This window comes from Procambarus clarkii, chromosome 13 (genome assembly GCF_040958095.1).
Source record: "Procambarus clarkii isolate CNS0578487 chromosome 13, FALCON_Pclarkii_2.0, whole genome shotgun sequence".
Lineage (NCBI taxonomy): Eukaryota > Metazoa > Arthropoda > Malacostraca > Decapoda > Cambaridae > Procambarus > Procambarus clarkii.
The window spans coordinates 9,423,703-9,445,009 of NC_091162.1; the positions used below are offsets into that span (position 1 = coordinate 9,423,703).

Genomic DNA, 21,307 nt, shown 5'->3' on the forward strand with positions numbered 1-21,307 from the left:
ACTGAATGATGCTTCAGACACTGAATGATGCTTCAGTGTCTGAATGATGCTTCAGTGTCTGAATGATGCTTCAGACACTGAATGATGCTTCAGACACTGAATGATGCTTCAGTGTCTGAATGATGCTTCAGTGTCTGAATGATGCTTCAAACACTGAATGATGCTTCAGTGTCTGAATGATGCTTCAGTGTCTGAATGATGCTTCAGTGTCTGAATGATGCTTCAGTGTCTGAATGATGCTTCAGACACTGAATGATGCTTCAGACACTGAATGATGCTTCAGTATCTGAATGATGCTTCAGTGTCTGAATGATGCTTCAGTGTCTGAATGATGCTTCAGTGTCTGAATGATGCTTCAGTGTCTGAATGATGCTTCAGTGTCTGAATGATGCTTCAGTGTCTGAATGATGCTTCAGTGTCTGAATGATGCTTCAGTGTCTGAATGATGATTCAGTGTCTGAATGATGCTTCAGTGTCTGAATGATGCTTCAGTGTCTGAATGATGCTTCAGTGTCTGAATGATGCTTCAGTGTCTGAATGATGCTTCAGTGTCTGAATGATGCTTCAGTGTCTGAATGATGCTTCAGTGTCTGAATGATGCTTCAGTGTCTGAATGATGCTTCAGTGTCTGAATGATGCTTCAGTGTCTGAATGATGCTTCAGTGTCTGAATGATGCTTCAGTGTCTGAATGATGCTTCAGTGTCTGAATGATGCTTCAGTGTCTGAATGATGCTTCAGTGTCTGAATGATGCTTCAGTGTCTGAATGATGCTTCAGTGTCTGAATGATGCTTCAGTGTCTGAATGATGCTTCAGTGTCTGAATGATGCTTCAGTGTCTGAATGATGCTTCAGTGTCTGAATGATGCTTCAGACACTGAATGATGCTTCAGACACTGAATGATGCTTCAGTGTCTGAATGATGCTTCAGTGTCTGAATGATGCTTCAGTGTCTGAATGATGCTTCAGTGTCTGAATGATGCTTCAGTGTCTGAATGATGCTTCAGTGTCTGAATGATGCTTCAGTGTCTGAATGATGCTTCAGTGTCTGAATGATGCTTCAGACACTGAATGATGCTTCAGACACTGAATGATGCTTCAGACACTGAATGATGCTTCAGTGTCTGAATGATGCTTCAGACACTGAATGATGCTTCAGTGTCTGAATGATGCTTCAGTGTCTGAATGATGCTTCATTATCTGAATGATGCTTCAGTGTCTGAATGATGCTTCATTATCTGAATGATGCTTCATTGTCTGAATGATGCTTCATTGTCTGAATGATGCTTCAGTGTCTGAATGATGCTTCAGTGTCTGAATGATGCTTCAGTGTCTGAATGATGCTTCAGTGTCTGAATGATGCTTCAGTGTCTGAATGATGCTTCAGTGTCTGAATGATGCTTCAGTGTCTGAATGATGCTTCAGTGTCTGAATGATGCTTCAGTGTCTGAATGATGCTTCAGTGTCTGAATGATGCTTCAGTGTCTGAATGATGCTTCAGTGTCTGAATGATGCTTCAGTGTCTGAATGATGCTTCAGTGTCTGAATGATGCTTCAGTGTCTGAATGATGCTTCAGTGTCTGAATGATGCTTCAGTGTCTGAATGATGCTTCAGTGTCTGAATGATGCTTCAGTGTCTGAATGATGCTTCAGTGTCTGAACGATGCTTCAGTGTCTGAACGATGCTTCAGTGTCTGAACGATGCTTCAGTGTCTGAACGATGCTTCAGTGTCTGAACGATGCTTCAGTGTCTGAATGATGCTTCAGTGTCTGAATGATGCTTCAGTGTCTGAATGATGCTTCAGTGTCTGAATGATGCTTCAGTGTCTGAATGATGCTTCAGTGTCTGAATGATGCTTCAGTGTCTGAATGATGCTTCAGTGTCTGAATGATGCTTCAGTGTCTGAATGATGCTTCAGTATCTGAATGATGCTTCAGTGTCTGAATGATGCTTCAGTGTCTGAATGATGCGTCAGTGTCTGAATGATGCGTCAGTGTCTGAATGATGCTTCAGACACTGAATGATGCTTCAGTGTCTGAATGCTGCTTCAGTGTCTGAATGATGCTTCAGTGTCTGAATGCTGCTTCAGTGTCTGAATGATGCTTCAGTGTCTGAATGATGCGTCAGTGTCTGAATGATGCTTCTGTGTCTGAATGATGCTTCAGTGTCTGAATGATGCTTCAGTATCTGAATGATGCTTCAGTATCTGAATGATGCTTCAGTATCTGAATGATGCTTCAGAATCTGAATGAGGCTTCAGTATCTGAATGATGCTTCAGAATGTGAATGAGGCTTCAGTATCTGAATGAGGCTTCAGTATCTGAATGATGCTTCAGTGTCTGAATGATGCTTCAGTATTTGAATGCTACACTGAGGCTTGAGACTAGGCCAAGCTGCTTACTGACAGGTTGAAAAGATAAACTGGTTTATGGGCCTCAGATTTACCTCAAATTAATGGGTCTAATCTGAGTTCATTGATTGGTGGCATAATATTTTTTTTTCGTAAGGCTCTGGATGGGTGTTTGTGCTGTAGGACTTGTGGAGTGTCAGAATCTCTTCCTGATGACTTTAATAACTTCTGCCGTATTTTCGACTCTACAATTATCTTTTGGATTTATGCTCTGGTTTTGGAAGTTTCAGATAAACTTTACTTTCCATTCCAGTGATGGGGAACACTGTGTGACTAAGATTTAGTGGTCTTCTCCTCGACATTAATTTATATCCCCTAGAGACAGATTAAAATAATTTCTCTGTCCATGGAGAGAGGAGGAGGCATGCGTTGTCAAACAAGGGCGATTATACCGTGGTTGAATAGTTTCTAGAGCATCGTTGATTATTTTCAGGTGATTTGAGAATTTGACTGCTCCTGGGGGGAGGGGGGGTGAGCATTACTGGGGGCTTTGTGATTATTTGGTTCCAGCAAACTTTGCTTGTCTGAGTGTTTCATATGAATTGATGCTACTGGAGGTGTTATTCCTGACTGGTGCCTTACGTACAAAGGTCTTTCTTCGGAGAGTAGTGGGGACCTAGAAATATAGTTCGCCTGCAACCACTACCGTTTTGCTGATGTGTCAAACTCGACACTTACCTCGTGCAAAGTTGCAAGTTGACTCCTCAATAGATGAGCAACCCGCCGTTGCACTGAGACCCTTGCTACTGCAATACTAGTATGAGGCCGTTCGCCCCTCTTCATCCCAGCAGTAATTGGGTACCTGGTTGTCAACCAATTGGCGGGTTGTGTTCCAGGGGAACTAGTGGGCAAAGCTTACCATGAACTACTGGAAGAGGAATTTATCAGTCTGCTGGAAGAGGAATTTATCAGTGTGCTGGAAGAGGAATTTATCAGTCTGCTGGAAGAGGAATTTATCAGTCTGCTGGAAGAGGAATTTATCAGTCTGCTGGAAGAGGAATTTATCAGTCTGCTGGAAGAGGAATTTATCAGTCTGCTGGAAGAGGAATTTATCAGTCTGCTGGAAGAGGAATTTATCAGTCTGCTGGAAGAGGAATTTATCAGTCTGCTGGAAGAGGAATTTATCAGTCTGCTGGAAGAGGAATTTATCAGTCTGCTGGAAGAGGAATTTATCAGTCTGCTGGAAGAGGAATTTATCAGTCTGCTGGAAGAGGAATTTATCAGTCTGCTGGAAGAGGAATTTATCAGTCTGCTGGAAGAGGAATTTATCAGTCTGCTGGAAGAGGAATTTATCAGTCTGCTGGAAGAGGAATTTATCAGTCTGCTGGAAGAGGAATTTATCAGTCTGCTGGAAGAGGAATTTATCAGTCTGCTGGAAGAGGAATTTATCAGTCTGCTGGAAGAGGAATTTATCAGTCTGCTGGAAGAGGAATTTATCAGTCTGCTGGAAGAGGAATTTATCAGTCTGCTGGAAGAGGAATTTATCAGTCTGCTGGAAGAGGAATTTATCAGTCTGCTGGAAGAGGAATTTATCAGTCTGCTAACAGGAGTCAGAAGGCATCTATTCTGGTAACCATCTATGTATTTAACAAAAATAGGGAAATGGTCCTATTGGCATTTACAAACAAACAGATATTGGGTTGAATGTCATGTATAATAAGTTAACAATTTGCCGAAGTTTTTTTTACTGCCCTTTAAAGGTAAATATTAAAAAACATCGCATATTATTGTCCATTATTCATCAAATAACAGCAACGATAACTTTTTAATGCCATTGAAAAAGTTTATTTTAATGCTGCATTGTGTATGGAGAGAACTCGGGCTTTTGTTCTTAATCACAATTATTATTGTTAAGGACTTGTGTGTGTGTGTGTGTGTGTTTGGGGGGGGGGGGAGGGGGTGGCACATGTGTGGTGATGTCACTTATATGATGGAACACACGTATGGTGTCGTAATGTGGCATGTATATAAGGGGAGGGGGTGGCACATGTGTGGTGATGTCACTTATATGATGGAACACACGTATGGTGTCGTAATGTGGCATGTATATAAGGGGAGGGGGTGGCACATGTGTGGTGATGTCACTTATATGATGGAACACACGTATGGTGTCGTAATGTGGCATGTATATAAGGGGAGGGGGTGGCACATGTGTGGTGATGTCACTTATATGATGGAACACACGTATGGTGTCGTAATGTGGCATGTATATAAGGGGAGGGGGTGGCACATGTGTGGTGATGTCACTTATATGATGGAACACACGTATGGTGTCGTAATGTGGCATGTATATAAGGGGAGGGGGTGGCACATGTGTGGTGATGTCACTTATATGATGGAACACATGTATGGTGTCGTAATGTGGCATGTATATAAGGATATATGTATGGTAGACAGGACGTTTGTCTCTACCAGTATTTACCAGTTGTGTCGATGGTCGGTTGACCATGTACTGACCAGCGACCACTTTGCTACAAAAGCAGTTATTAATATAGCACTACCTCCCAGACCTCCAGCTCCTGAGCCCGGATGGGATTTTATCAAAGCAGATTGGACGAAGTTTCAAGAATCTCTCGAAACTTGGGACCAAAACCACACTCCTCCTGACAACGCCAAAGAAATGGAACAAGATTTAGTATATGCAGTACATAGATAAGCGAATCACGACATCCCCAAAATGAAAACTATTACCCATCAACATAAGAACCAAAAGTATTACTTTAATAGGATCAAAGAACTACATAACAAACTAAATTGAATTTCAGAAGAGATAGAACCGAAGCTAATCTAGGACTTCTTAGAGCTGTCCGAGATCATGTGCACGAAGAAACAGCAAAAATCAGAGAAGGAAAATGGTTCGAGTGGTGCGCCAAGCTAAATCAGCATACATCCTTGGGCGATATCTGGAGGCAGATTAACAAGGCCAAAGGAAAATCGCCTCCTGCTCCGCCGCATCATGTTCATCCAGAGCAAGAAGCAGAAAGGCTAGCAAATCTATTTGCTTCAAGAGCCAGTTCCACTCAACTTCCTCAAGCAACTCTGACTCACCAACAAAGACTTCAAGCAGCAAGATGGAAAAACATAGATGATGCTTTAGCCTTACCTGACGAACTAGACCAACCTTTTAATCTGAAAGAACTCAGAAGTGCTACAAAGAAAACTAAAAACACAGCTCCAGGCGAGGACAAAATCACCTACAACATGCTGGCCAAGTTAGGAGAAAAGGGTGAAGAAGCCTTCTTGAATCTCATCAACAGAGTATGGTGACAAGAACACCCATACAGTGCAGTGCAATTATAGTTTTTAAAACAGTGCAATTATAGTTCCTATTCCAAAACCCAAAGACCCAAGAAATCCAAGACCCATCACATTAACAAGCTGTCTGGTCAAAACTGCAGAGGGAATGGTTGTTAATCAACTTGACTGCAAAGCCAAACCACTACACCAAAATATGTTTGCTTACAGAAAAGGTGTTGGAGCCACAGAATGCCACACCGCCCTACTGGATCAAATCAGTGATTAACCTGGAATCCTTATTTTTCTAGACCTAGAAAAAGCCTTCGAGCCAGACAATGCTCCAGCCACAGTGTGCTGCCGTGTGGATGAGGAAATCTAAGGACACGCTCTTGCCTTTGCTAAAGGAAGCCTGCTTAACCAAGAAGCTGAAGTCAAATTTCAAGGAAAAAATCCTCTTCAAAGAGGCTAGAAAATGGGACTTGTAACACCCATGACCCCCCCCTTAGAGTTCTCACTCAGGGAAGCCTTCTCCAAGAGGTCAGCCCAGATGACCTCCGGATTATCTTGTATGTTGATTAAAAAAATCCTGGGTTAGTCTTAGTCAGCATAGTTTCAAGTATGTAATATTTCGTGATACTCTTGTCAAACATTGCAAGGGAATTAGACCCCAGATTCTTATGTGTAAACATCCATGGATCTCCCACCTTTGGCCAGGTCAGAGGTCAGTCACACACGTAATTAATAACTCCTCTCTTGAAGAGTGTATGGTGAATGTCAAACAAGCTTAATTGAAATATTTTTAAATGTTTATGCACGTGTGGCCCGACCCCCCTGGCATTTTTGATCTAGGTAGCAACAGTAAATCTTCCCCTCCCCCTTTTTCGAGGGTATATATTTGGTGCTGTAGAGACTTAGGGACAGAGTGCGGGACACCGGGATCGAGAGCGGGTCTGTGAAGAACATCTCAGCCAGGGAGAGACAGAGGTCTTAAGGTAATGTGTGTGATCTCTGAGGTTTTGTTCCATGTCCAAATTTCTTAACTTTTTGCCAGTGTTAGAGTAGGATTTATAAGTGGTGATTAGCATAATTTTGGTCTCAATAAACTCATGTTAAATTTCCCGTCTGTGTCAATTGTTGAATCCTCTTATCCTTTTGGATATAGTGGCTGACAACCGTTTTCATAATTAATGACAGTCATAGAAAGTACTCTCCAAGTCAAGCAATGTTTCTTGCCTCGTTGCTTGATATAGTCTCAATGGTCAAAGGCAGATGGTGGCAGCGTATTTCATCCTGTGTAGCAGTTCCTTGTTTCGCAGTGTACCTTTGGTTCCGCTGTAACCATCATATGTCAGCTCATATTACAGTGTTCAATAACAGTGTTACCAAGTGCAACCGATAGGAAGTGTTACTCAGGATACGTAGTAGTGTTTACATTATTAGTTTAGAGTATCCATTATAGTGGTGTTACAGACTCTGCAGGGAGGAATACTAAGCCCCTTCCTCTTCAACTGTCTCATGGAACAATTCATGAAGCTCATGTTACCAAAAGCCAAACTGCTTAACTATGCAGACGACTTTGTGGTCATCATCAATGGCAAAGGCGCCAGGAGCCATGCACAAAAATGCCTAGATATTATCAGAAGGGAAGTGGAAGGCATAGCAGTGAAAATAAACAGCAATAAAACCAAAGCAATGGCCATTAAAATGAGAACTCAAGACATCAGACTCGCAATACAAGGACATGAAATTGAGTGGGTCACCTCTTTTCAATGCCCTGGAGTCATTATAGACAGCCAGTTGAAATTCACTCAAGAAACTGAATATCTTCGGCAACGTTGTAAAGCCAGAAAATCAGCTTGGCATTCCCTGACAAGTCTTCGAGATGGTGCAATCTCTACCAATACTCAAAATGTACTACGTTCAAGCAGTTAGGTCACTCATTGACTATGCTGCTCCTGCTCTTATATCCCTCAGTGATAACCAATGGCAGAAACTGGAAGTGTCTCAAAATGATGTCCTCAGAACAATGCTGGGAGCACTTATATGGTTGCGTCGAGAGAATCTAAGAATGGAGGCTATTATTTGTTTGATCCTGTTTTCTAAGGCTGATAAGTTTTTAAGGCTGTTTACCAGCGTTAGAAACAGGATCAAACAAATAATAGCTTCCATAACAGCAAAACTTGTTGGAACCACCGTCAGACTGTCAATCAAAGATAGCATACACAGATCACTTCATAGACACCTTTAATATAGAACAAGTACAAGGACGGATAATCTGGTCAAGATTCTAGAGAAAGTGGACTTGAAACGGACCATTAAATACAAAGCGGAAAATAGACAATATCAATACTTTCGGCAGCCTCCTCCATGGGAAGAATCGAGTCTATAGATAATCACTGAAGGATTACCAGTTTAAAAATCAGCATGTGACTCGCAGAGGCTCAAAACAGTCATAGAACAACAAATGGAAACCATCTCAAGACCCACAACGACTCACATCTTCACAGACGGATCACTTGATCAAGAAAGAGGTTGTGCTGGGGCAGCAGTTTACACTACCAACCATGAAGCTTACTGGAGCATGAATAGTGGGTGCTCAACATTGCAAACAGAATTATATGCCCTGAAGGAGGCAATAAACTATACAATTGAGAATAATTTACATGATGTCATCATTCATACCGACTCTAAATCTTCGCTCCAGGCATTGTTATCCAGTCAGCACAGAGATAATATACAACTCATCACAGAAATCCAACATATAGGAAAATAGGCACACAATCTGAGGCTGTCAATCACCCTAAATTGGATACCAAGTCACACTGATAGATGCTAATGAAAAGGCAGACTCACTAGCAAAAACTGCCCCTGCTCTACCTGTTGTACAGGTTAAAATATCTCCAAGTTTTTCACAGATTAAGGAGCAAATCCAGAAGAAAGCACCCTCAACTATCAAAAGTCGCCACAGAGCCAAAGTAGTGGAAGGAAGATCCACTGCGAAATGGTACGAACAAGCCATTGGGTACTGCTCTTTCAAGTCTGGCAAAAAAGATATCAAGAGACATTGCAGTAGCCATACACAGACTCAGACTTGGTTACAAGTGCTGCTGGGAGGTAATGAACCCAATAGTTAAAGAGTGTCATATCTATGGAACAGATGCTGAGGCACCACTATTGAACTACTTACTGGAATGTGAAGCTACTGAAGCCCTGCGCATCAAACTCAACATTAATCCAACAACAGCAGTTACATTAGAAGCAAATTCCACAGCGATGACAATGATGAGAAAAACAGTTAAAGAATGGGACTCACCAGTGAACACTGCATCTACATCCGCCACAAAGATAATGTTATTAAAACGAGACTAAAACCAGTGTGCTAAAACAGAAGGGAAAAATAAATGGGAGAAAGGAAGGAAACCCCGACCTCCATTTAAAACTTTGACCCAAATACCACAGTAACAAGGTTATCACGAATAACCGAACTTAATTACGGGCTCACTATAGCCCGTGCTACACGGACATTTCGTTCTGAGTAATTAATCTAAAACAACATCAACGACAACAACAACAACGATAAGGCAGGGTCACATGTGTGAGGGATATGTGTGCAGAGGCAGTCATATGTGAGCATGTACGTACACCAGATCGCTCTGACAATGGGAAGTCTACACAGCTTCATGTTCACACACCGGACGTGCACACACAGTGCACGTGTACACAAATTCGGCATGAACACACACCAGACGTGCACACACCAAACATGCACCTACAGAGAATGTGCACACACAGTGAACGTGCACACACAGTGTATGTGCACACACATTGGACCTGCACACACACCGGACGTGCACACACAGTGGACGTGCACATACAGGAGACGTACACACACCTAGTGAATGTGCACACACACTGGACGTCAGTAGGGAAATTTATGACGTAGACCGTGTGCGACACCTGTGGAACAGGTGCACCTGATTCCACAGATCAAGTTAAACTATCTAACTAACTAAACTAAACTAAACAGAGTTTTTAATATATAACTAATGTGTATTATTATTATACACATCACATTCTTTGTACAAATATAATTTAAAGTAAAGTGTGTCTTCAATAATGTGTATAAAAAGGGGAATAATGATAATAATCACATCAAATATTCCTTGTAACCTAAACCAAACACGGAACATTGTAAGACGATTATATGCATTAGAAAAAAGTATCATACATATGCAAAAAAAATTTTTTACAAAATAATACACAATGAGAGTTTGCCGATACACTCATCCAAATGTATTTCACATCAAGAGATATCAATACACATTCTAAAGGTTTTTTCCCCCACACCAAAGCCGGGTGTTTACTCTATCTCTACATATTTTAATACAGGGTGAACATTTCGCCTCCAATATTAAGTATCCTCATGCATGCAGTCTTCATCTTCAGCTACACTGCAATAATCTCCATATTAATGTTTTTCACTCTCAGTGTTTTTCACTCTCAATGTTTTTCACTCACTGTTTTTCACTCTCAGTGTTTTTCACTCAGTTTTTTTCACTCTCAGTGTTTTTCAGTGTAATGTTTTTCACTCTCAGTGTTTTTCACTCTCAGTGTTTTTCAGTGTAATGTTTTTCACTCTCAGTGTTTTTCAGTGTAATGTTTTTCACTCTCAGTGTTTTTCACTCTCAGTGTTTTTCACTCTCAGTGTTTTTCAGTGCAATGTTTTTCACTCTCAGTGTTTTTCAGTGTAATGTTTTTCACTCTCAATGTTTTTCACTCTCAGTGTTTTTCACTCTCAGTGTTTTTCAGTGTAATGTTTTTCACTCTCAGTGTTTTTCAGTGTAATGTTTTTCACTCTCAGTGTTTTTCAGTGTAATGTTTTTCACTCTCAGTGTTTTTCAGTGTAATGTTTTTCACTCTCAGCGTTTTTCAGTGTAATGTTTTTCACTCTCAGTGTTTTTCACTCTCAGTGTTTTTCACTCTCAGTGTTTTTCAGTGTAATGTTTTTCACTCTCAGTGTTTTTCAGTGTAATGTTTTTCACTCTCAGTGTTTTTCAGTGTAATGTTTTTCACTCTCAGTGTTTTTCAGTGTAATGTTTTTCACTCTCAGTGTTTTTCAGTGTAATGTTTTTCACTCTCAGCGTTTTTCAGTGTAATGTTTTTCACTCAGTGTTTTTCAGTGTAATGTTTTTTACTCTCAGTGTTTTTCAGTGTAATGTTTTTCACTCTCAGTGTTTTTCAGTGTAATGTTTTTCACTCTCAGTGTTTTTCAGTGTAATGTTTTTCACTCTCAGCGTTTTTCAGTGTAATGTTTTTCACTCTCAGTGTTTTTCACTCTGTTTTTCACTCTCAGTGTTTTTCAGTGTAATGTTTTTCAATCTCAGTGTTTTTCAGTGTAATGTTTTTCACTCTCAGCGTTTTTCACTCTCAGTGTTTTTCAGTGTAATGTTTTTCACTCTCAGTGTTTTTCAGTGTAATGTTTTTCCCTCTCAGTGTTTTTCAGTGTAATGTTTTTCACTCTCAGCGTTTTTCAGTGTAATGTTTTTCACTCTCAGTGTTTTTCAGTGTAATGTTTTTCACTCTCAGTGTTTTTCAGTGTAATGTTTTTCACTCTCAGCGTTTTTCAGTGTAATGTTTTTCACTCTCAGTGTTTTTCAGTGTAATGTTTTTCACTCTCAGTGTTTTTCAGTGTAATGTTTTTCACTCTCAGTGTTTTTCAGTGTAATGTTTTTCACTCTCAGTGTTTTTCAGTGTAATGTTTTTCACTCTCAGAGTTTTTCAGTGTAATGTTTTTCACTCTCAGTGTTTTTCACTCTCAGTGTTTTTCACTCTCAGTGTTTTTCAGTGTAATGTTTTTCACTCTCAGTGTTTTTCAGTGTAATGTTTTTCACTCTCAGTGTTTTTCAGTGTAATGTTTTTCACTCTCAGCAAGAGCTTCAACCCCACTCAATAAACTTTGTCATTTCAGCATATTTCACTTTAATCATCCCTAGTCCGACTCCCTCAAGCACCTTCTTAGCTCTTTGATACTGATCGTTACGGCTTTCCTTATCTATTCCTTCATACTGCTTTTCTAGCACCTGAAGCCTTGATGCGAACACTAAACATGAGACTGTCCTCATAATCCCCATCACATCGTTCATGAGCAATATACACCCGCAGCTCCGTATCTGTCAGTCAACTCATTCCTCTTTCCCACATCACCAACCACATCATCTCCGCACTCAACTAAGGGAAAACTAAATTAATTAAGAGTTAAATAAAATTCACAACAATCCATCCACTAAAAACACCAATAATGCTTATTATTATTATTATTATTATTATTATTATTATTCTCCCTCTCCCTCTCTCTCTCTCTCTCTCTCTCTCTCTCTCTCTCTCTCTCTCTCTCTCTCTGTCTCTCTCTCTCTCTCTCTCTCTCTCTCTCTCTCTCTCTATCTCTCTCTTTCTCTCTCTCTCTCTCTCTCTCTCTCTCTCTCTCTCTCTCTCTCTCTCTCTCTCTCTCTCTCTCTCTCTCTCTCTCTCTCTCTCTCTCTCTCTCTCTCTCTCTCTATCTCTCTCTTTCTCTCTCTCTCTCTCTCTCTCTCTCTCTCTCTCTCTCTCTCTCTCTCTCTCTCTCTCTCTCTCTCTCTCTCTCTCTCTCTCTCTCTCTCTCTCTCTCTCTATCTCTCCCTCTCCCTCTCTCTCTCTCTCTCTCTCTCTCTCTCTCTCTCTCTCTCTCTCTCTCTCTCTCTCTGTCTCTCTCTCTCTCTCTCTCTCTCTCTCTCTATCTCTCTCTTTCTCTCTCTCTCTCTCTCTCTCTATCTCTCTCTCTCTCTCTCTCTCTCTCTCTCTCTCTCTCTCTCTCTCTCTCTCTCTCTCTCTCTCTCTCTCTCTCTCTCTCTCTCTCTCTATCTCTCTCTTTCTCTCTCTCTCTCTCTCTCTCTCTCTCTCTCTCTCTCTCTCTCTCTCTCTCTCTCTATCTCTCTCTTTCTCTCTCTCTCTCTCTCTCTCTCTCTCTCTCTCTCTCTCTCTCTCTCTCTCTCTCTCTCTCTCTCTCTCTCTCTCTCTCTCTCTCTCTCTCTCTCTCTCTCTCTACACACTCTTCTCACCATTGGCCTCCAGTACTACAATGCTATAGTGTGCGTGGGTCCGCTGTCCTTGTCAGTGCTACTGGTAGTCCCTCTGGAGTTAACAGTTCTTCATTAATATCCCACCTTCCCTTTCTCTTCCTCTCTCAATCTCTTATGTAATTGTAATTTTTAGCTATTACAAGTTCTTTGCTGTGTTTTTTCAACATTTGTGCTAGATGTGCTAAGGCAGGATTGTAAGTTTGTTCCCATTCATTCGTTTCATCCTGTTTCCATCCTATCCCACACCCTATTCCTAGATTGTATAGGATTTTCACAAGTTTTATTGAATTATGACGCTTAGTCAAGCTAAAATTTGATTAATGCATAATTTAAGGCTCCAACGTCGCTTGATGATATTGTCACTCAGTATTCCTTCTAATATCTCATTATCGTCACAATGCTCTAGTACCGTTTTGTTAACAGTATTATGTTGTATCAGTAGTCCAGCGGTGTACTGACACACAACATATAAAGTGTGAAAGAGACTCGGGTGATGGAGCAGGAGAAAAGATTATTCCTCCGAGTTTGACATAATCACTCACCACCACATAGAGGTGAAATTATCCTCCGCATTCGGGTATAAGGATAATTTTCCCAGATCTCGCAAGCCAATCCTCCAGAATGAGAGTGAACTGTAGGACGATCATACACTAAATCATCATTAGGTTTAAACCTTGCTACGTTGAAATATTCAGCTTCTACTATACAACTTTTACGTCTAGTCAGCTTGTGAAGCATGAACCTCGAACACATCTTGCCAGTCACTGATTCACACTATCATAGTGGTGAAATTTATATACAGAGATGAGAATTATCACTTACTATTTTTTCTAGCTTACAAAGTGTGATATATAAATTTACTAATTTGCTTATCTTTCTCACTTGCAGTGTAATAGTATACATCCACATACATAGGATTTTTATTTTTTTGTAAAGCAGGAGAGATAAACATAGTTTTTTATATTTATATTTAATTTCAACTTGAAAATTTTACAAATTAATTAATAATGAGAATTTATACTCTACTACTACATTTCTACTGGTTGTTAAATCAATCACCTTGATATCTTCTGTGAGATCTATTAAAGGCAAAGCTTTGCATACTGCTATATCTTCTTCTTTCGCAATATCAAGACTCCTCCTCTGCTTCTTCCTACAATAGACATCCTCCACTACCACAGTCAGCTTGTGAGTAAACACCCAATGTGTGGGTGTGTATGGTGGAGTTGGATCTTTCATTACTCGTACCATCAAGAATTTAATTCCGCTCGACTTAAACTGACGCCCCAACTTAATCATTATGGGTAAATACTTGCACTCCCATAGTTCATGGTCGAAACTCTTGCATATTGTCCGCAGGCTAACCCCAATCCGTTTTGGAAAATTATTCTAAGTAATTTCCACAATTCGTTCTTTAGGATGATTTCAAATGCCTTACGTAGCACTCTTGTAAACCAATATCTCCTCCATTCGCCCATATCCAGAGACACTCCAATGCCCATGATTCCCTACTTCGTTTCTTCTTTTGCAGACTTAGTAGATTCCGTAGCAGCATAATAAGATATCAACCCAATAAGGTGGAAAAGATGACGGTCATCATCAATCCGAATGTTAAATTTAGAGGGGTACCCTGTGCACCAACTTCATGGGTATACCTCGAGCTAACTGTTCTTGTAATGTAGTTTATCACAACGACGACATGAATAGGGATATCGCGTCCACAAATCTTCTACCATATCCCTTATCAACACACTCATAGCGTCAAAATCATAAAGTATGCAGTCGCTGTAGGAGTAATTCCGAAGGGTGGGCAGGTTATCTTGAGATGATTTCGGGGTTTTATAGTGTCCCCGCGGCCCGGTCCTCGACCAGGCCTCCACCCCCATGAAGCAGCCCGTGACAGCTGACTAACTCCCAGGTACCTATTTACTGCTAGGTAACAGGGGCATTCAGGGTGAAAGAAACTTTGCCCATTGTTTCTGCCTCGTGCGGGAATCGAACCCGCGCCACAGAATTACGAGTCCTGCGCGCTATCCACCAGGCTACGAGGCCCCAACCAAAGGTCAGCGATGACAGTAGACAGCTTCATAATGGATGTCAGAGGAGGGGGTGTTAGTTTTCTCTCCTCCCCACAGCACACTAAAATAATGGTATAGGATGTTAAGGTTTGCTGAATATTTTGAATAATAGGGAAAAAAGTAGTCTCTCACACTTCATCTCGTTGAGTGAAGAACATTCCGACCTCCCACGGAAGTATTACTTAACTTGACCAGACCACACACTAGAAATTGAAGGAACGACGACGTTTCAATCGACTTGAGAATGGTCCAGGACGGACCGAAACGTCGTCGTTCCTTCAACTTCTAGTGTGTGGTCTGGTCAACATACTTCAGCCACGTTATTGTGACTCATCGCCTGCATATTACTTAACTTATTTCAACTGCGCCTTCAAGAAACAAAACAAGCTCTTCTAAACTTTTTGTAAAGTAAAGTATAAAGTTGTAAAGTTTTTCTTTATTTTTTGCTGTATCCTCCCGCAGGCCTTTCACCATGGAGTAGTCTAGATTTGGCAATAATAGCATGTCCAATCTCATTCTAATCAATAGGTGACCTATTTCATACTGAGTCGCTAGTGCAACAATGCTTGGGGGGTTTTCCCTCCTCGAGTGATGTGAATTGTTTCATGGGTCAGACGATCTTCAGGGACACACCTCTCTAGAATATATAACGGTGTCATCTTGTATGCAGTCACTTGAGGGTACTTTTCCACTAAGTCTTGAGACATTTCATTGGGAGTCCATGATATACAGTTTACTGAGTAAACTATACAAGACTCGGTTGTTAAAGTCATTGTCGGTCAAGTATCCGCCGTGAATTTTTACATAGTTCATTTTGATGCATGCGGTGGTTAAATCCTGTGTATGTAGAGTGGGTGGTAACGAATTAAAAGGGGGAATCTCTCGCATTTTATCCCCCACTGTGAGTGCGGAGCGCATGTGTTTATCCCACAGTTACCAGATATGAATTATCACACCCTTTTCATGGTTATCTTGAGGTTATCTTGAGATGATTTCGGGGCTTCAGTATCCCCGCGGCCCGGTCCTCGACCAGGCCTCCACCCCCAGGAAGCAGCCCGTGACAGCTGACTAAAACCCAGGTACCTATTTTACTGCTAGGTAACAGGGGCATAGGGTGAAAGAAACTCTGCTCATTGTTTCTCGCCGACGCCTGGGATCGAACCCAGGACCACAGGATCACAAGTCCAGCGTGCTGTCCGCTCGGCCGACCGGCTCCCTTGGTTAACATTATTATTATAGAGTATAATATTTAATATAAATGGAGTTTATAATTGCATACAAATAACTTTCTAGGTGAAGATTTGGGAGGAGGTGGTGGATTCAATACAATCACTTTAATGTCAAGTGGTGAAAGATGGAATGTTAACTCATCAAGTTGTCAGGGAATGGGTTGGCACCAGGTAAACCTTTCACTGGTATACATGCCCATGATCCTCGCCGTGCACTGCAGCACGTGCACGGCCATGCACCCGGACGAGATTTGGCAACCCATACCCGAAACATCCCATTGTATAGGCTCACTGAAGAGCCTAGGTCACCAGCATTCCTTATATTGTTACAATGGCCGGTGTAGCGCATTTGTGGAAAAAGTTAGAGCGAGTAGCAGCTTTTATTGTGAAGAGAGGAGGCAGCAGGAGCGTGACAGAGGGAGGCAGAGTGGAGTAGTCTGGGAGGTGTGAGCTACCTGCCAACTGCCACCCACTCCGTCCCCATAACAATGCAGGTCGGCCGAGCGGACAGCACGCTGGACTTGTGATCCTGTGGTCCTGGGTTCGATCCCAGGCGCCGGCGAGAAACAATGGGCAGAGTTTCTTTCACCCTATGCCCCTGTTACCTAGCAGTAAAATAGGTACCTGGGTGTTAGTCAGCTGTCACGAGCTGCTTCCTGGGGGTGGAGGCCTGGTCGAGGACCGGGCCGCGGGGACACTAAAAAGCCCCGAAATTATCTCAAGATAACCTCAAGATATGGTAGGGTGTCAGAGTGGTAACACCGGGGATTTCCTGGCATTTGATTATTGTGGAGTAATACTAGTGTTTATTTTGATTACTAGTGTTGTGTTCCAGGGTTATGATAAATGTGATTATATATATATACATATGTGGCTGACTTAACGTAATTTTGGTAGGCTTGTGGTGACGTGGGAGTAACGTGGCTGTCAGAAATGACAGCTAATAGCTCTGTCGAGTAACGTAATTCACGGGAGTAATTATCGATCCGTGGGATCGCTAATCACTTGTGATTAGCGATCACTTGTGATTAGCGATCGCATGTGATTAGCTAATCACATGCCCGAAACGCTTTGCGTAATAGTGGCTTTAGGCATTGTATGTACTAGCTCTACCTATAAGTCAACCAATCTTTGTAAAAATTTATTGTATGTATGTACCTTACCTAAATAAACATTTTATTTTATTTTTTTTTATTTGTCAAAGTTAATCAGGAGTGTGCGATCTCCTCAGTGTTCCACATTAGCATTTGATAGCTGAAGGCTACAGGTGTCAACAGGTACCATATATATATAATTGTAGCGTCACGAAGCCTAATGTGTCATTACTGTGGTTGCAATAATTGGTTATTGCAACCGGATTGCAAAGTGTGGGGGCGTGTTTTAAGTGGTAATTAGAGCACCGTGTGTCAGTGCAACCGGATTGCAAAGTGTGGGGCCGTGTTTTAAGTGGTAATTAGAGCACCGTGTGTCAGTGCAAGCGGATTGCAAAGTGTTGGGCCGTGTTCTAATATAATGAAATTAGAGCACTGTTTGTATGTGTCATTGCAAAGGAGTTGTAAACTGTTGGGCCGTCATTGTTATTAGTGTTGATCAATCACCGTGTGTGTTATTATAGTTCAGTGAATTGTATGGGCCGTGTTCTAGTGGCTTAGAGCACTGAGAGTGTTATTTACTGCTGTTCTGCAGTAATTGTCATTGCAACCCGATTGTATCGTTTAAATCACCGTGTGATGTGATTTATTGTGTCGTGGGTGAACTCGTCATTGAGACGGGTTCTTGGTGTTATAGTTTCATGTATATTTGGTTGTCATCGAAGTCCAGTATTCAGTAAAGTTGATTGAGAGGCAATTAATGTAACGTAATCGAGGGAACACCCATTGCTTATAGAGAAATTGTTCTATAACAATTTGAGTAACGTAAGATAGGTTTGGGTTAATTATTTTCCAAGGAACAGCTGTTTTGGTCGGTCAGGGAGCCTAGCCAAGCCCGACGAGTACTGGAGGAATTCCAGGAGGGCTGAACTCCTGCATTTTAAGTACTGTCTGTTGCATATTATCTGTCAGTTGTACAGGTAGTAACGGGTTCAAGGAAGTCAAGGTAATTAACTCCGATCAGGGTCGATCGACTCACATGAAGGCTTCATTGTTTCATTAACGTAACGTCGGTTATTAATATCTGTCAGTGGACAGGTAATTTGATTGACTCTTTGGAGAGCAACGTCATTGTAAAGTAACGTAGATGTGGTGATTAATTGTCTGTCTGTGGGATCGTGAACTGATCACCTGAACTCGTCGAGGTATGGAAGGCCCCAGAGGGAAGTCATGCCATTAATGTCATATTGCTGAGCCAGTGTGAAAAGTGACATATTTGTGCATTAATTAATTATTGATTTTTGGGATAGTAATTAATTGCTCAAGAGGTGATTGCCTTTCTCTTAGCATTTTGGACATTGTGACTGTAGTAAACTACAGAGGGGCGATAGTAACCGATAACGTAACTCGTACTGGGATTAATCAGCTGTCTGGAGTACAGGGATTAATGGGGATTACTCACTGACAGCTCGACGGGTAAAGTGTTTGTGTAATTCCGAGTTACTAGTCACAGTTGATCAGTTTGATTTGTCTGTGGGAGACAAGATTAAGTCAATGTAAGTGTTAGTTTGATATTAACGTTAATCAATTAGTCATTGATTGTTGATCGTCTGAGAGACGAAGAGGTAACGTAAGAATTTAATTAAGGATGGTTGCTGGAGTTGCCAATAACCCTATTAGTCATTGTCATGTCATTGATAGGCTGCTAGTTTGATTGCATTGCAACTGCTATTTGCAGGGAAGAGCTGCAGTTAGCGTGGAGTAACTGATAGGAGGTTACTGGAGGCATGTGTCCTAACCTACCTTGTTGCATTAGTGATTATAGATTAGTATGTTTTGCTTGAATGATTCCTCTGTGATCAGTCAGTATGTTCAAGTTAGTTCATTTTGCAGCACTCATGGCTGGTGTCTAGCTGTCAGTAAAGGTGTCACAGGAAGGATTTCGAGTAACGTCAGTGATATTTTTTTCGTTGTGTTAGTAGTTAGTACTTTGTTGAATAAAATATGTTGTTATGTTGAACACTGTCTTTTCGTACACCCCGCACATTTTACTGATGTACTATTGTTCTGCCACGTTACTTGAAATTACTATTGCTAATCATATTGAGACTGCCTTTGAGAATTAGGCTGAATTCATAACACCACACAATTTTATAAATAATGTTGTGAGAACCTGTGACCTACTCGTTAGATTCGCTCCAGTAAATGATGAAGGTCGACGGCCTAAGTGAAGGGGATTTCAAGCTTTTTTTTTTTTTTTTTTTTTTTGAGATATATACAAGAGTTGTTACATTCTTGTACAGCCACTAGTACGCGTAGCGTTTCGGGCAAGTCCTTAATCCTATGGTCCCTGGAATACGATCCCCTGCCGCGAAGAATCGTTTTTTCATCCAAGTACACATTTTACTGTTGCGTTAAACAGAGGCTACAGTTAAGGAATTGCGCCCAGTAAATCCTCCCCGGCCAGGATACGAACCCATGACATAGCGCTCGCGGAACGCCAGGCGAGTGTCTTACCACTACACCACGGAGACTGTGGTGTGAGGTCTCGGCATTTGCTCGCACCAAGTCAATTATTCTTCGATGGTCTCAGAGTGAGGAATGAGCTGTTAACTACACTTAGCATGTTAGCTAAGCAAGTCCTTGCTCAGGAGACTCATCTAGACTTTCAGTTAAAGTTGACGGATGTAATATTAGAATATCACGACAGGAATAGGGATAAAGAAATTAAATGTTTCCAAAGTACAAAATAAATTTCAACCCAAATTCAAACATTTTCACACAAGTATGGCTTTATATTCACAAGTATGGCTTTATATTCACGTTGCCAGCCCTCATCAACATGTTCACTACAACATCCCCAACCTTCAGCTCCGGGAAATACTATCTCTTCTATCTCCGGTATTGTAGTAATTTTTAGTATTAGATTGGTAATAGATGCTTTAAAATATTCCCGTCAATTAGCCCGAGTATCTAAATCCAACCCTTTGTGGAGAAGAATATCTTTTGTTAGCATAACTTGCGTAATAGCACATCTATTTCTATTGTAATAGCACATCTATTTCTGTTGTAATAGCACATCTATTTCTATCGTAATAGCACATCTATTTCTATTGTAATAGCACATCTATTTCTATCGTAATAGCACATCTATTTCTATCGTAATAGCACATCTATTTCTATCGTAATAGCACATGTATTTCTATCGTAATAGCACATCTATTTCTATCGTAATAGCACATCTATTTCTATCGATCGGTGGACCTGTTCCAGAGCATGAAACTAACCCAGAGATGTATGGGGTGTTAACACCATCAAGATTGGATTCAGTAATATCCCCTTCCCAACATAAGTCTGTGATAGAACAGTGATTACTATCTTCCATTCTCCGACGTTTACCGTAGAAATCTGCATATAGATATGCATTATATATTTCCTCTACCAATGCATACCTTCAATGCGATAAACAGTTAATTTGGATAACTAAACAAACTTGTTTGTTTGAGAAATCTCTGATTCTCTGATGAATCTCTGATGTCTCTGATTTTCAGCGCAGCCATCTCTAATTCCCAATGAAGATGTTACTGAAGAGTATGCAAATTTATGCTTGCTAAATACAATCTTTTTACCTCTGCTGCTGGTACTAAGACCTTTAATCCATATGGTATACCTTAAAACTCTTTAGTTTACATCTTAAAGTAGTTACAAAGGTTAATGATGAAATATATAGCGAAGCGTGACACTCTTTCTTGAGGATAAGTACCCTGACCTGGCTTCTCCCTTAAACGCTATTTCGAGGTTCGGAGCTGCTATGGAAGGCTGTCACAAAAAGACGTTTCGCAGTATGGAGAGACTCCGTAGTGAACGAATGTGAGTAGACACTTTTGCCACTTGGCCTGTCAGTTAATTAAACTCTAGTGAAATGGCTAAAGATGGATATTATTATATCAAAGCCAACGACTACTGTGCATTCTGCTACAAGATAATCGGGTCGTGAATCGAGGGGAAACACTCCACACAGTCGTCATGAGGAAGAATTACCCATGTGGCCATTTATCAACAGTGAACATATCATCATGGAGTTGTCAAGGCTTGAATTCAGCTATGGTTTGGATTTCCTCTCTTCGACGCTTCAACAGGGAAACAAC

At 41.0% G+C, this 21,307-nt stretch overlaps 1 protein-coding gene across 1 annotated transcript in view; it reads right to left on the reverse strand.

Annotated features, from left to right (window-relative positions):
• Positions 1-3,274: 3,274 nt before the first annotated feature.
• The window catches only part of LOC138364324 (uncharacterized), a 96,942-nt gene continuing 78,909 nt past the window's right edge, over positions 3,275-21,307 (reverse strand). The window contains exon 5 of the mRNA XM_069323926.1: positions 3,275-3,922. Within this exon, the coding sequence (XP_069180027.1) occupies positions 3,275-3,922 (648 nt within the window). The remainder of the gene's footprint in view (positions 3,923-21,307) is intronic.